This window comes from Terrapene carolina, unplaced genomic scaffold, assembly GCF_002925995.2.
Source record: "Terrapene carolina triunguis isolate 2854851 unplaced genomic scaffold, T_m_triunguis-2.0 Scaffold18, whole genome shotgun sequence".
NCBI lineage: Eukaryota > Metazoa > Chordata > Testudines > Emydidae > Terrapene > Terrapene triunguis.
The window spans coordinates 3,847,472-3,863,485 of record NW_020664369.1 but is presented as its reverse complement, the minus strand read 5'-3'; the positions used below and the strand labels follow the sequence as shown (position 1 = coordinate 3,863,485).

General features: G+C 43.1%; 1 protein-coding gene across 1 annotated transcript in view; it reads left to right on the top strand.

The window, feature by feature from the left end:
- Positions 1-16,014, top strand: part of LOC113407071 (diacylglycerol kinase eta-like) — a 269,427-nt gene that overhangs the window by 235,743 nt on the left and 17,670 nt on the right. Inside the window, exons 25-26 of the mRNA XM_026654677.2 lie at positions 6,848-6,953; positions 8,361-8,453. Of these exons, the coding sequence (XP_026510462.1) occupies positions 6,848-6,953; positions 8,361-8,453 (199 nt within the window). The remainder of the gene's footprint in view (positions 1-6,847; positions 6,954-8,360; positions 8,454-16,014) is intronic.

Below are 16,014 nucleotides of genomic sequence, written 5' to 3'. Positions count from 1 at the left end.
GTTTTGAGTGTACGGCAGGCAAAGCCACCCACTCATTTTTAAGTCAGTTTACTGAATGTTTCAGAGAAACATAGGACACAGATTGGAAGGGATCTCCTGGGTAATCGAGTCCAGTCCCGTACTATCACAGGCATGCCAACATACAATCTCATCCATAAATTTATCAAGCTCCATCTTAAAACTAGTTAGATTGTTTGCCCCCATTACTACTATTGGGAGACTGTTGCAGAACTTCATTTCTTTGATGGTTAGAAACCTTCTTCTAATTTCCAGCCTAATTTATTCATGGCCCTTTTTTCCTTATGCTGATTATTCATAGATTCCTAGATTCTAGGACTGGAAGGGACCTCGAGAGGTCATCGAGTCCAGTCCCCTGCCCGCATGGCAGGACCAAATACTGTCTAGACCATCCCTGATAGACATTTATCTAACCTATTCTTAAATATCTCCAGAGATGGAGATTCCACAACCTCCCTAGGCAATTTATTCCAGTGTTTAACCACCCTGACAGGAACTTTTCCTAATGTCCAACCTAGACGTCCCTTGCTGCAGTTTAAGCCCATTGCTTCTTGTTCTATCCTTAGAGGCTAAGGTGAACAAGTTTTCTCCCTCCTCCTTATGACACCCTTTTAGATACCTGAAAACTGCTATCATGTCCCCTCTCAGTCTTCTCTTTTCCAAACTAAACAAACCCAATTCTTTCAGCCTTCCTTCATAGGTCATGTTCTCAAGACCTTTAATCATTCTTGTTGCTCTTCTCTGGACCCTTTCCAATTTCTCCACATCTTTCTTGAAATGCAGTGCCCAGAACTGGACACAATACTCCAGCTGAGGCCTAACCAGAGCAGAGTAGAGCGGAAGAATGACTTCTTGCGTCTTGCTCACAACACACCTGTTAATACATCCCAGAATCATGTTTGCTTTTTTTGCAACAGCATCACACTGTTGACTCATATTTAGTGTGTGGTCCACTATAACCCCTAGATCCCTTTCTGCCGTACTCCTTCCTAGACAGTCTCTTCCCATTCTGTATGTGTGAAACTGATTTTTTCTTCCTAAGTGGAGCACTTTGCATTTGTCTTTGTTAAACTTCATCCTGTTTAACTCAGACCATTTCTTCAATTTGTCCAGATCATTTTGAATTATGACCCTGTCCTCCAAAGCAGTTGCAATCCCTCCCAGTTTGGTATCATCCGCAAACTTAATAATCGTACTTTCTATACCAATATCTAAGTCGTTAATGAAGATATTGAACAGAGCCGGTCCCAAAACAGACCCCTGCGGAACCCCACTCGTTATGCCTTTCCAGCAGGATTGGGAACCATTAATAACAACTCTCTGAGTACGGTTATCCAGCCAGTTATGCACCCACCTTATAGTAGCCCCATCTAAATTGTATTTGCCTAGTTTGTCGATAAGAATATCATGCGAGACCGTATCAAATGCCTTACTAAAGTCTAGGTATACCACATCCACAGCTTCTCCCTTATCCACAAGACTCGTTATCCTATCAAAGAAAGCTATCAGATTGGTTTGACATGATTTGTTCTTTACAAATCCATGCTGGCTGTTCCCTATCACCTTACCACCTTCCAAGTGTTTACAGATGATTTCCTTAATTACTTGCTCCATTATCTTCCCTGGCACAGAAGTTAAACTAACTGGTCTGTAGTTTCCTGGGTTGTTTTTATTTCCCTTTTTATAGATGGGCACTATATTTGCCCTTTTCCAGTCTTCTGGAATCTCTTCCGTCTCCCATGATTTTCCAAAGATAATAGCTAGAGGCTCAGATACCTCCTCTATTAGCTCCTTGAGTATTCTAGGATGCATTTCATCAGGCCCTGGTGACTTGCAGGCATCTAACTTTTCTAAGTGATTTTTAACTTGTTCTTTTTTTATTTTATCTGCTAAACCTACCCCCTTCCCATTAGCATTCACTATGTGAGGCATTCCTTCAGACTTCTCGGTGAAGACCGAAACAAAGAAGTCATTAAGCATCTCTGCCATTTCCAAGTTTCCTGTTACTGTTTCTCCCTCTTCACTAAGCAGTGGGCCTACCCTGTCTTTGGTCTTCCTCTTGCTTCTAATGTATTGATAAAAAGTCTTCTTGTTTCCCTTTAATCCTGTAGCTAGTTTGAGCTCATTTTGTGCCTTTGCCTTTCTAATCTTTCCCCTGCATTCCTGTGTTGTTTGCCTATATTCATCCTTTGTAATCTGTCCTAGTTTCCATTTTTTATATGACTCCTTTTTATTTTTTAGATCATGCAAGATCTTGTGGTTAAGCCAAGGTGGTCTTTTGCCACATTTTCTATCTTTCCTAACCAGCGGAATAGCTTGCTTTTGGGCCCTTAATAGTGTCCCTTTGAAAAACTGCCAACTCTCCTCAGTTGTTTTTCTCCTCAGTCTTGATTCCCATGGGACCTTAGCTATCAGCTCTCTGAGCTTACCAAACTCTGCCTTCCTGAAATCCATTGTCTCTATTTTGCTGTTCTCCCTTCTACCCTTCCTTAGAATTGCAAACTCTATGATTTCATGATCACTTTCACCCAAGCTGCCTTCTACTTTCAAATTCTCAACGAGTTCCTCCCTATTTGTTAAAATCAAGTCTAGAACAGCTTCCCCCCAGTAGCTTTTTCAACCTTCTGAAATAAAAAGTTGTCTGCAATGCAGTCCAAGAATTTGTTGGATAGTCTGTGCCCCGCTGTGTTATTTTCCCAACATATATCCGGATAGTTGAAGTCCCCCATCACCACCAAATCTTGGGCTTTGGATGATTTTGTTAGTTGTTTAAAACAAGGCTCATCCACCTCTGCCACCTGGTTAGGTGGCCTGTAGTAGACTCCTAGCATGACATCACCCTTGTTTTTTACCCCTTTTAGCATAACCCAGAGACTCTCAACACTTCCGTCTCCTATGTCCATCTCTACCTCAGTCCAAGTGTGTACATTTTTAATATATAAGGCAACACCTCCTCCCTTTTTCCCCTCTCTGTCCTTCCTGAGCAAGCTGTACCCATGCACACCAACATTCCAATCGTGTGTATTATCCCACCAAGTTTCAGTGATGCCAACAATGTCATAGTTGTATTTATTTATTAGCACTTCCAGTTCTTCCTGCTTATTACCCATACTTCTCACATTTGTATATAGGCATCTAAGATACTGGTTTGATCTTTCCTCCCAGTTTTGTCCTGACCCTCCTTTCTCTCTGCCAATATAGCCCACACTCCCTCTCGTTTCCGACCCATCTCCCAGGTCTCTGTTCCCCACTTACCTGTGGGCTTTGCTCACCTGTCCCCGTCGAACCTAGTTTAAAGCCCTCCTCACTAGGTTAGCCAGTCTGTGTCCAAATAGGGTCCTTCCCCTCCTCGAAAGGTGAACGCCATCTCTGCCTAGCAGTCCTTCCTCGAATAGCATCCCGTGGTCTAGGAAGCCAAAGCCCTCCTGGCGACACCTTCTTCGCAGCCAGGCATTCACCTCCATGATGCATCTGTCTCTGCCCGGGCCCCTACCTTTGACAGGAAGAATCGAAGAGAATACCACCTGCGCTCCAAACTCCTTCACCCATACTCCCAGAGCCCTGTAGTCACTCTTGATCCGCTCAGTGTCACACCGCGCAGTATCATTTGTGCCCACATGGATGAGTAGCATGGGGTAGTAGTCAGAGGGCTGGATAATCCTTGACAATGCCTCCGTAACATTTCGGATACGGGCTCCCGGCAGGCAGCATACCTCCCAAGATGAAATGTCAGGGCGACAGATGGGTGCCTCCGTCCCCATCAGCAGAGAGTCTCCGACCACCACTACCCTACGTTTCCTATTCGCAGTGGTGGCAGCAGACCTCCCAGCCTTAGGGGTACGAGGCTTCTCCTCCTTTACTGTAGGGGGTGATTCCTTCTTTCCTGTATCAAGAAGAGCATAACGGTTACCTATTACTATGGCGGGAGGGTTCGGAGCAGGGGTGGAGCACTGCCTGCTGCCAGAAGTAACCAGCTGCCAATGTCCACCCTGAGCCATCTCCTCCTCCACCAGTGGTGTATCAGCAGTCCTGTGTATTGGGACAGCTACCTCAGCTGTCTCCACATGGACACTGTCCAGGAATTGCTTGTGGATTCGGATGCTCCTCAACCTAGCCACCTCCTCCTGTAGCTCTCCCACCTGCCTGAGAGATTCCACCAGCAGGCACCTTTCACATTGGATGGTCCCCCCAGCCTGGATAGCAGTAAGTGGAAATTACAAGTTACAGTCTCTGCAAAACCACACCAGGATCTGGGTAGAAGCATCCATGCTCAGGCGCTCTGTCTGGCTACAGGTGCAGGTGGAGGAGACAGAAGCAGTGCTGGCACAGGTGTTGCGGGTCTTCCTAACCATCGTAAGCCTCCCTCTGTCAAACTCCCATCTGCAGCCCCCTGTCCGCTGAAAGGGTTGTTTAAGCAAGAAGTTTTGAATGTAGCTGGTTTATAGGTTTTAAGGGGAATAAAGGGAAAACAGATAGAACCGGCAAGGGACCCTCGCCCCCTTCCCACTCCCCTTCCAAACTCCCTTGCGAAACTCCCTGATAGCAGCCCCTGTTCGCAAAAATGTTGTCCTTTAGTTTAACTAGCTCTTCTCATTCGCACACACCTACTTTTTGTGCCAGTATCATTGAAGAAAATATTAAATAAGATTGGTCCCAAGAGCAATCCTTAAGGAACTGCACTAGTAACCTCTCTCCAGCCTGATAGCTCTCCTTTCAGCATAACTTGTTGTCGTTCCCTCTTTAGCCAGTTCCTTACCCAGTTTCCAATTCCGATATTAATCCCTATCTTAACTAATAATAGTCCATTGTGTCAAATGCTTTACTGAAGTCCAGATAGATTAGATCTACTGCATTTCTCTTGTCTTTAAAAATCAGTTATCTTATCAGAGAAACATATGGCTTAGTCTAGCATGATCTGTCTTCGGCAAACTCATGTTGCATTTTATCCCATTTTCTGTTTCAAATGATATCTTTCAACAGAATATAGTGTAAATACCCTTAGTCTTGCTACAAAGGCACCCTAAGTGATGATGCTGAATGAGAGATATTTTATGTCTGAGATGATAGATGTGTTTAGGGAGGGGCCTCTCTCGATATCCAGTGGAGAGTCTCTGGATTTAAAATGTTTTATCACACATCTGCAGACACACACACTGTTTTCAGACCTTCATAATTTTAAAACAGGGATTGTCTTCGAACTTGGATTGCTTTTCCTGGTTCAGCAATGTCTAGGATAGCACCACATTTGATGTTTCTAACTAGAGCCTTCTGTGTTGTGCAAGTGCAAAATTTCAGTTGCAACATATGTGTGTGGAATTTTTACTTTCCCTCCTGTCATCCCATCAATCTCAACTTGAAAAACCGCCGAACCAGTTTTGTATATGTTTTTTAAAATGCTCACCTTAGGGCAGAGATTCACAGAGATATTTTCAGTTTAAAAAATGTTTTTGAGACTGTTACGAACAAGTGAAAATACCAGTTTACAGTGTACTGTATTATGGGGCTCACTGTCTCAAATGCTATAATACAGAAATCATGTCATGAACCAGACACTGCTAGAGCAACTGTTTAACTGCACAAGTTTAGGACAGGAATTGTAGAACAGCATATTCAGTTTAAACTGCAGGGATGACTCAGGTAGGCAGAAAGGGGGAATTTATGTAGACATAATGTAAATAAGAAATTTAGCCAGGTCATAGGTTAATACAGTGGCGGGCAAAGTTTTTGGCCTGAGGGCCACATCAGGTTTCCAAAATTGTATGGAGGGCCGGTTAGGGGAGGCTCTGCCTCCCCAAACAGCCAGGCGTGGCCCGGCCCCCACCGTCTATTCGTCCCCCTCTGCTTCTCGCCCCCTGATGGCCCCTCTGGGACTCCTGCCCCATCCAACCCCCCCTGTTCCCTGTCCCCTGATGCCCCCACCCACCCCCAGGGACCCCTGCCCCATCCACCCCTCCCTGTCCCCTGACGGCCCCCGGACCCTCCGCCCCTGACTGCCCCCTGCTGCCCCATCCAACCCCTCCTCTCCTTCCTGACTGCCCCCCTGGGATCCCTGCCCCATCCAACCACCCCTTCTCCCTGACCGTCCCCGGAAACCCTGCCCCTGACTGTCTCCCCGCCGCCCCATCCAACCCCTCCCCATTCCTGACTGCCCCCCTGGAACCCCTGCCCCATCCTGTGGGAGAGGAGGAACAGCAGGGGAGGGGCCAGGGGTAGCCTCCTGGGCCAAGAGCTCAGGGGCTGAGCAGGAGGGTCCCGTGGGCCGAATGTGGCCCGCGGGCCGTAGTTTGCCCACCTCTGGGTTAATACCTTTACTGTTGTAAAAAAATGTACTTAGATTGTAAGTGCCATTAGAATTTTAATGATCACAATTTATCAAATTCAGTTTTATGTTGCATTTGAAGGAGATTGTCCTCTTATAATTACGCATCACTAACAGGATATGCAGATTGTCACATGACACCACCATAATAATTCTCTTCAGAATGTGTTTCCTGTATGAATTATGTGAATGAATATTTCTGGTTTAATCAGTATAATCTATATGTACCCATTGCTGGTAGGATGACATGCCAGTCAAGACAATACACGTTCCTCAAGCAGAGCAGATCTTCTGTATTAAGAATGTCATTTAGACAAGAGAGCAGAGTGCTTTGTTGTCTAAGGTGATACTTATATTTAAGCTTTAGATATGTAGAAATATACATAGGACTCTAGGACAGTTAGTGTAAATGTTCTGTCAATGTTTTTTAATTTTTTAATTTTAATCACATTTTAACTGGTCGTAAAAGAAGGTGACAAAGTACCTTTCCTGTTTTTCATATTTTTGTAGAATCTGTGAAGCAGCAAAAATACACAGCCTGTTGGAACAGGAGCTGGCTCATGCTGTCAATGCGTGTTCACATGCATTAAATAAAGCCAATCCAAGGTTTCCTGAGGTAAAGGAACAACAAAGCCTTATTTAATAATAAATCAACTGTAGCCCCTGTGTGCAGAAGTGTTTCTGGAGACATTGGAGTAGTCCCGTAGTCCCAGTCACCATTTTCCAGTGGCTAGCATGTTAACTGCTGAGGTAATTGATATCCCAGGCTCCTGATCCTGCAAACATGCTTAACTTTAAGAGTGTGACATAGGCACAACCACCGAATGGGATGGGGAGGAAACCAACCATGCTTTTTCTCCTGCGCCTGCAGCAGCAGCCGCAGCACCCCCTCCTTATGCTTGTAGGGCCACTTAATAGCTGATGGGCTCTGTTGAGACTCTACTTCAGTGAGTCTGAAAGGCAGAGGCAGCACCAGCAGGGGCAACCAGAGGGAAGAGGAAGGGGGAGAAAGACTCCCTTCCTCCAGACCTGGAGCCCATTGGAAGAGGCAGAGGATACCTGACAGCTCCCATCTCACCCTCCTCAATGGGGAGGAGGAAGGTACTGCTGGGTGGAAAAACATTCCCTTTTGTGGAAACTGGACCTAAGTGGGAGTGGGACATTAAGCATATTGGAAATAGAGGGGGGCAAAGGAAGATACAGGGGCACAGCAGAGCATAGCATTAAGGGCATGACTCAGAGTGCTGGGAGATGGACACAGAACTACACCCAGGTACAGTCATGTGGGCACACTCACACAGATGCACATACATCTTAATGGAGGACATGGTGCTAGTGGGAGAATTTCAGGAGGAGCAGAACTGAGCTCCTTATCTCCCAGCCCAACCCCCACAATTTGAGCTTTTGCAGGATCTGGGCACTAACATGATTTCATGAGCATGAGTTTGTCGGTCCAATTTTGTCTAACCTAACATAATCTACTTAAGCCCTCATCACCATAGTAACTATGCAGGCTAACCACTGCTTGTTAAAGTGTGGCAGCTCACCCCCTCAAGTGTGATGTGAACAATCCTCATTAATGATCCTTGTTAATAAAAGGCCCAGAGTTTCTTTAGTGGCCTTAGCCAGCCATAAAGAACATGTGGCTAGTCACTTGATACTCTAGCACATCTGAGCCCTCAGTAAACAGAGTCAAGTGAAAACCAACCAGCAAATACAGTACATTTCCCCCTCTTCCATTCTGGATTCTTATGTAAACTAATACGGTCTGTTCTGCCCCTAAATAAACAGGTGAAATTCCCACAAGCTTCAGTGGCAGTTGTAGAGATGCATCTGAGATCAGATTTTGGCCTCTGTACATTGCTCTATATCTTATTCCCTTTGGTCTGGTAGAATAAACTTGTCAAGCAGAGCTGGATCAAGCTGGTTCCTTTTGGAAAAACTGGCCAAGGTTGGGATTGTAAACTCAATGTACCTGTGCTCACAGTTTAACTTATTTGACTGTTTTGCTTCTATTCCCCAGAGTCTTACCAGAAATACTGCCATTGAAATTGCTGTCAATGTGAAGGCACTACATAATGAAACTGAATCTCTACTAGTAGGAAGGGTTCCTTTGGTAAGAAGATAAAATAAATGTTGTATAACTTGTCCCTGTGTATGTCATGCTTCTCTAAAGGAGCACCATAGCGTTATAGTGCAATGAAATACTATACCCCGAAACCTATAAAAGGCTGAATCAGAGGATTTTATACTACACCTATTATTTGAGTTGGAATGGATTATGAATTGTTCTCCTAGTCCATTCACCTGCAGCATGGCAGGAATTAGTTTCTCTTTCGAAACCATTGTTAATTGATGAGTGTCCAGTAAAGTTTTGTTGGCATTGAAAGTCATTGCATCTCTTCTCCTGGTTGCTTGTTTGTGGATCTATAAGTAGTTAAGTTGTTCAATAATAACACATTGTGCTCTGGACATACAGTTAGAAATTGGTACATTTGATATGGTGAGGGGAGGAGGAAAGAAACAGGGTTCCTCATGCTCTTCTATCAATTGATACACTAAGTAGGAATGGTCATGTCTTTTTCATGCCTTTAGTCTTCAGATTCAGGAGAAAATTTATTAATATTTTATTAATTACCCTAAGTGTGTGGTAATTACAAATGGATATCGATTGGAATATTTTCCTGTAGAGGGACTTGAGTCTGAAAGGAATGGTATTAAGATAAAGACCCTTTCACATCCTAAATAAATGGTACAAATCCAATCTATTTCCATAGTGACTAAAATCATTGCCATCTGAAGACTGTGTCAGCAGTTCACTTCTAGAAATATTAACATGTTAGGCATATGCTCTGCTTTATTTAACTTTAGGAAGGGAACAATGTTCTTTAGATAAATTTATCCAATATAGGGGGAAAAATCTGCTGAGATTTCAAATTCCTATATGTTAATGTGGAGGCAAGAATGCAATATTTGGGCTTTAAAATGTTTGGGGAAAGGAATTTGGTTGAACAGTCTTCAGGTGATGATTGGGATGCTATTCTAAAAGTGGTATAATGTATCAAGGGATGATAGGACATGTTTAAATTATGAAATCATACACACTGAAACCCCTCATTTTTCAGCCAATAGAGGGCACAACCTCACTCTTCGAGTATCTATGCTAAACCATTTTTTTTTTAAACAAGGCTGTTATCTGATATCAATATATCAGTCCACGTGTTGACTTTAGAGATACTCATAACTCTCATTTGTGAATCAGCACTAAAACTTAGCCTTGGACAGTCTTGTTGGCTTGTACTTCCATCAGTGCTGAAACAACATGTAGGTTGGGCTGACCCATGGAGATGATGGATACAGCTGAAATTTTTGGTGTTACTTAAACTGCCAGTCAGGCACCATACTCCAGTTTAACTGTCTCCCCGACAAGGAAGCAGATCTCTTAATTTGCTCCTTTCTTATTTTTACCTCTTTTCATCTGTCCAGTTCTTCCACACTCCCCTTTTTGGCGCCCAGTGCTCCTGACAGCCATGCAGTTGATACCATCATTGCCTGTACTGCCTGTTGATCTTTTTTTGGGAGGGAGAGGCAGCTGGGGTTGTCTCTACCAGTGTTGCTCCTTCCATCTTAAACTTCTCCTCCCCCTACTGAGAAGGTCTAATTGACAAGTCAGACTCTAATTCACTGAGCTAATCTTTCCATTAGAAACAGGAAGGTTCTAAGACTTCATGGTCTGTTAGACATGCAGAGAAGAGATCTTGCACTAAGTTGGTCAATTCTCTTATCTCTGCTGAAGTTTCACTATTGATTTCAGTGGAAGCAGGATCAGGCCCTTAGTTCACTTTCTCACTATAAGTTCAGAATTAATTGATTTTCCACTGCCAAAATGTAATTCTCTGAGACTCTTTGTGAGACCTTAGATAGGTGCCATCTGAGGAAACCCATTCCATTTGGACCAGTCCACTTCTTTCATCTTCCCCTGAGAAGAACAAATCAAAAACAGGATAATCCAGAAAATGAAAACATTCTAAAGTGATGTCCTCCTCAGAGGAAAGAGAGAGGCTTCGTTGTCATCTATGCCCAGACTCCAAGCCTCCCCCAAACACCACTGTGCAACTCAGAGCATCAAGCAGCCTGTGGGGGGGGGGAAAAAAATTAAGGCTGCTGTGACTCTTGTATTTTCTCCATAAATCTTAGAAACTTCTTTAAAAAGAATCCCTTCAAAAAATCCCATAACAAGGGAAAACTAAGATTTCCAATCCCATTACACTAAACAGTAACATCTTACAAGAGAAGAGCTCTCACTACAAAAAAATGTTAACATACAGATACTCTAATGGCAAGAAGGAAGAAAGTATTTTACTGTACCTATAATTAATTCTACCTACCAAGATATCTCGAACATTTTTTTCCTCCAGAACTAGAGATCAAAGGCCCTTTCAACAACCATGTAAATCTTTGCTATCCAGCAGGTCCAATCCCTACAGATCCCTCTGCAAGAGCACCAGTCTGGACTATCTTGGCCACAGACAAATGGACTCTTGAAATCGAATCCATGATACCACGTATTCTGTAACTCTGCAGAATTTGACACAGAATCCAACCTTTCGATGCTGAACTGTGCCCTAGAATCTATGCTTTCATTTCAATAGAAAAATAATTAACTTCAAGTCCTCTTAATTATGAAAATTAAATTTGAAATTTTGAAAATGTAATGGCAGTTTAAACTGATGCCATGTGTCTGCTTGATTCTGATCCCAACCCCAAACTGTATCTCTGAAAAGTGTGAATGGTCCCATCGATCTCAGTGGGGTGTTTACTCTGAAACCTCATGATGGCAATTTAAAATTTCAACGTGATGGATCTTTTTAGCAGAAATATCCAGCTATTGTGCTTATCCCACATCACAAATGGCCACCAACACCTTTCCTGGTGCCAAAAGTCTCAGCTGATATTTCCAGCTTCCTCCATTACAACTTCTACACAGTGCTCCATTTCAGTACAAAACTCTATGGCAGCGTTTCCCAAACTTTTTTGGCCACGGAACACTTTTTAGCCTATTACGGAACACTTATAATATTATTTTGTAGTCGGTTTTCAAATAAAAAATTGCATTATTTATGCTCAAATATATTTTATTTTATAAAACAAAGCAAAAATACAAATTTAAAATAACTTGAACTAACAATTTCTAACTGGAAAGCGCATATAAAGTAGTACAAAAATCAAGTGCAAGAGTCAAAATTAAAAACAGTGTTCTACTTAAAAAAAACTGTTTTTATATATACACAAACACCAAACAAATTAGATGTTTACTAGGAAAATCTGTTTTTATAAACAGAAATACAAGTTTGGATTTAATGAGATTGGTGTTTCTGCATTTTTCTATCACAAATTCGCTTAATATTAGGAATAATGCTGGAAAGTTGAATCCTCATGTCGGACGCAGCATCAAGTCTATTCCTATATTTGGTTTTTGTTGCAGTATAATACAAAAATCCCGTCTCACACAAATAAGTTGTAGCAAAAGGAAGGAGCATTCGAACTGCACGTTTAGTCACATTAGGGTACTCTTCTATTAGGCTGCTCCAAAAATTATTCAGCAGACGATCTTTAAACTTTTGTTTCAAATCAGAGTCAGAAATTAAGTCAATTAGGCTTTCATAATCATGCGCAGTAAAGCCAACTGGTTTGGCTGTAATTACAAACAGATTTCGAACCCAAGCATTATCATTAGTAGTTGTAGGAAAATATTCTAATAAAGAGGCCTGCAGGTCACGTAAGTGCTGTAAAATGGTGCTGGAAACTTCTTCATGGACTGTAGAATTTATTTCAGTCAGAAATTCATTTACTGTAGAGAAGCAGTCGAAGTTATTCTGTTCTACACAGGGCCAGCTCTAGGCGCCAGCAAAGCAAGCAGTTGCTTGGGGCGGCAAATTTGCAGGGGCGCAAGAATCCAGCATGGGAGCTGAGAACCAACAGGGGGCCCTGGGAGCTGTAGTTCCTTGGTTAGCTCCCTGCCTATAGAGCCAGCCCTGGAGCAGGGAAAGAACTACATTTCCCAGCATTCCCTCGGCCGCAATTAACAGGAAAGGGAGGGGGAAGGAGTGTGGAACTGAAACCTCATGCTGCAGCTTGCTGTGAACGGTAGGGACAGAGCCAGCTCTAGTTTTTTTGCCGCCCCCCCACCCCAGCCCTGGGCTCCCCCCGCACCCCCGTGTTGCCCCAGCCCTGGACTCTCCCCCACCCACACCCCCTGCTGCCCCAGCTCTGGCCCCCACCTGCCCCCCCCCGCTGCTCCAGCCCTGGGCTCTCCCCCCACCCACACCTCCTGCTGCCCCAGCTCTGGCCCCCATCCGCATCTCCTGCCGCCCCAGCCCTGGGCTCTTCCCCCCCGCACCTCCTGCCGACCCCGCCCTGGGCTCTCCCCCAAAGAAAGAATTGGGTGGACTAAATGGACAGTGCCCCTCTCTATCTGAAGCCTAGCAAGGGAGGTACGTGGATCCCACTAGAATTTAAAATGAAAAATAAGGGAGGGGAGGCTCTGGACCTGGGCAGCTTTAGATACAGTACCAGGCACGTAGGAGGATTTCCACTTCTGAGCCATGGAAGCAGAAATTGACTTTTCCTTTCCAGATTTAGCTAATATTCAGAAAGGGAATCTAGCACCTGCCTTCCAGATTTGAACACCCTCAAAATTCAGGAGTGCTCAAGCACAATTTGGGCAGCTGTTACTTCATTTCTCCCAAATCAAATATACTGATCCACTATAACTTGCTGTAGAAAAAGTAGAATAAATTGAGCAAGAAATGCTTCCCAGTGGTTATTAGGACTGGAATTGCTATTTTCAACAGCCATTGCTTTTTTTTTTTTTAGTTTTAGTTTTATTTGTTTAAAAGGAAGACAGTGATATTGCATTGGCAAATTCCCCATAGAAACAAAGAACATAAGAACGGGTCAGACCAAAGGTCCATCTAGCCCAGTATCCTGTCTACCGACAGTGGCCAATGCCAGGTGCCCCAGAGGGAGTGGACCAACAGGCAATGATCAAGTGATCTCTCTCCTGCCATCCAGCTCCACCCTCTGACAAACAGAGGCTAGGACACCATTCCTTACCCATCCTGGCTAATAGCCATTAATGGACTTAACCACCATGAATTTATCCAGTTCTCTTTTAAACGCTGTTATAGTCCTAGCCTTCACAACCTCCTCAGGTAAGGAGTTCCACAAGTTGACTGTGCGCTGCGTGAAGAAGAACTTCCTTGTATTTGTTTTAAACCTGCTGCCCATTAATTTCATTTGGTGACCCCTAGTTCTTGTATTATGGGAATAAGTAAATAACTTTTCCTTATCCACTTTCTCCACATCACTCATGATTTTATATACCTCTATCATATCCCCCTTAGTCTCCTCTTTTCCAAGCTGAAGAGTCCTAGCCTCTTTAATCTCTCCTCATATGGGACCCGTTCCAAACCCCTAATCATTTTAGTTGCCCTTTTCTGAACCTTTTCTAGTGCCAGTATATCTTTTTTTAGATGAGGAGACCACATCTGTACGCAGTATTCGAGATGTGGGCGTACCATCGATTTATATAAGGGCAATAATATATTCTCAGTCTTATTCTCTATCCCCTTTTTAATGATCCCTAACATCCTGTTTGCTTTTTTGACCGCCTCTGCACACTGCGCGGACATCTTCAGAGAACTATCCACGATGACTCCAAGATCTTTTTCCTGACTTGTTGTAGCTAAATTAGCCCCCATCATATTGTATGTATAGTTGGGGTTATTTTTTCCAATGTGCATTACTTTACATTTATCCACATTAAATTTCATTTGCCATTTTGTTGCCCAATCACTTAGTTTTGTGAGATCTTTTTGAAGTTCATCACAGTCTGCTTTGGTCTTAACTATCTTGAGCAGTTTAGTATCATCTGCAAGCTTTGCAACCTCACTGTTTACCCCTTTCTCCAGATCATTTATAAATAAGTTGAATAGGATTAGTCCGAGGGCTGACCCTTGGGGAACACCACTAGTTACCCCTCTCCATTCTGAGAATTTACCATTAATTCCTACCCTTTGTTCCTGGTCTTTTAACCAGTTCTCAATCCATGAAAGGACCTTCCCTTTTATCCCATGACAACTTATTTTACTTAAGAGCCTTTGGTGAGGGACCTTGTCAAAGGCTTTCTGGAAAACTAAGTACACTATGTCCACTGGATCCCCCTTGTCCACATGTTTGTTGACCCCTTCAAAAAACTCTAATTAGTAAGACACAATTTCCCTTTACAGAAACCATGTTGACTATTGCTCAACAGTTTATGTTTTTCTATGTGTCTGACAATTTTATTCTTAACTATTGTTTCGACTAATTTGCCCGGTACCGACGTTAGACTTACCGGTCTGTAATTGCCGGGATCACCTCTAGAGCCCTTTTTAAATATTGGCGTTACATTAGCTAACTTCCAGTCATTGGGTACAGAAGCTGATTTAAAGGACAGGTTACAAACCTTAGTTAATAGTTCCACAACTTCACATTTGAGTACTTTCAGAACTCTTGGATGAATGCCATCTGGTCCCGGTGACTTGTTAATGTTAAGTTTATCAATTAATTCCAAAACCTCCTCTAGTGACACTTCAATCTGTGACAGTTCCTCAGATTTGTCACCTACAAAAGCCGGCTCAGGTTTGGGAATCTCCCTAACATCCTCAGCCGTGAAGACTGAAGCAAAGAATCCATTTAGTTTCTCCGCAATGACTGTATCGTCTTTAAGCGCTCCTTTTGTATCTCGATCATCAAAGGGCCCCACTGGTTGTTTAGCAGGCTTCCTGCTTCTCATATACTTAAAAAACATTTTATTATTACCTTTGGAGTTTTTGGCTAGCCGTTCTTCAAACTCCTATTTGGCTTTTCTTATTACATTCTTGCACTTAATTTGGCAGTGTTTATGCTCCTTTCTATTTGCCTCACTAGGATTTGACTTCCACTTTTTAAAGGAAGTCTTTTTATCTCTCACTGCTTCTTTTACATGGTTGTTAAGCCACTGTGGCTCTTTTTTAGTTCTTTTACTGTGTTTCTTAATTTGGGGTATACATTGAAGTTGGGCCTCTATTATGGTGTCTTTAAAAAGCGCCCATGCAGCTTGCAGGGATTTCACTTTAGTCACTGTACTTTTTAACTTCTGTTTAACTAACCCCCTCATTTTTGCGTAGTTCCCCCTTTTAAAATTAAATGCCACAGTGTTGGGCTGTTGAGTTGTTCTTCCCACCACAGGGATGTTGAATGCTATTGTATTATGGTCACTATTTCCAAGCGGTCCTGTTATAGTTACCTCTTGGACCAGCTCCTGCGCGCCACTCAGGACTAAATCTAGAGTTGCCTCTCCCCTTGTGGGTTCCCGTACCAGCTGCTCCATGAAGCAGTCATTTAAAGTATCGAGAAATTTTATCTCTGCATTTCGTCCTGAAGTGAAATGTTCCCAGTCAATATGGGGATAATTGAAATCCCCCACTATTATTGGGTTCTTAATTTTGATAGCCTCTCTAATTTCCCTTAGCATTTCATCATCACTATCACTGTCCTGGTCAGGTGGTCTATAATAGATCCCTAATGTTATATTCTTATTAGAGTTTGAAATTTCTATCCATAGAGATTCTATGGAACATGTGGATTCACTT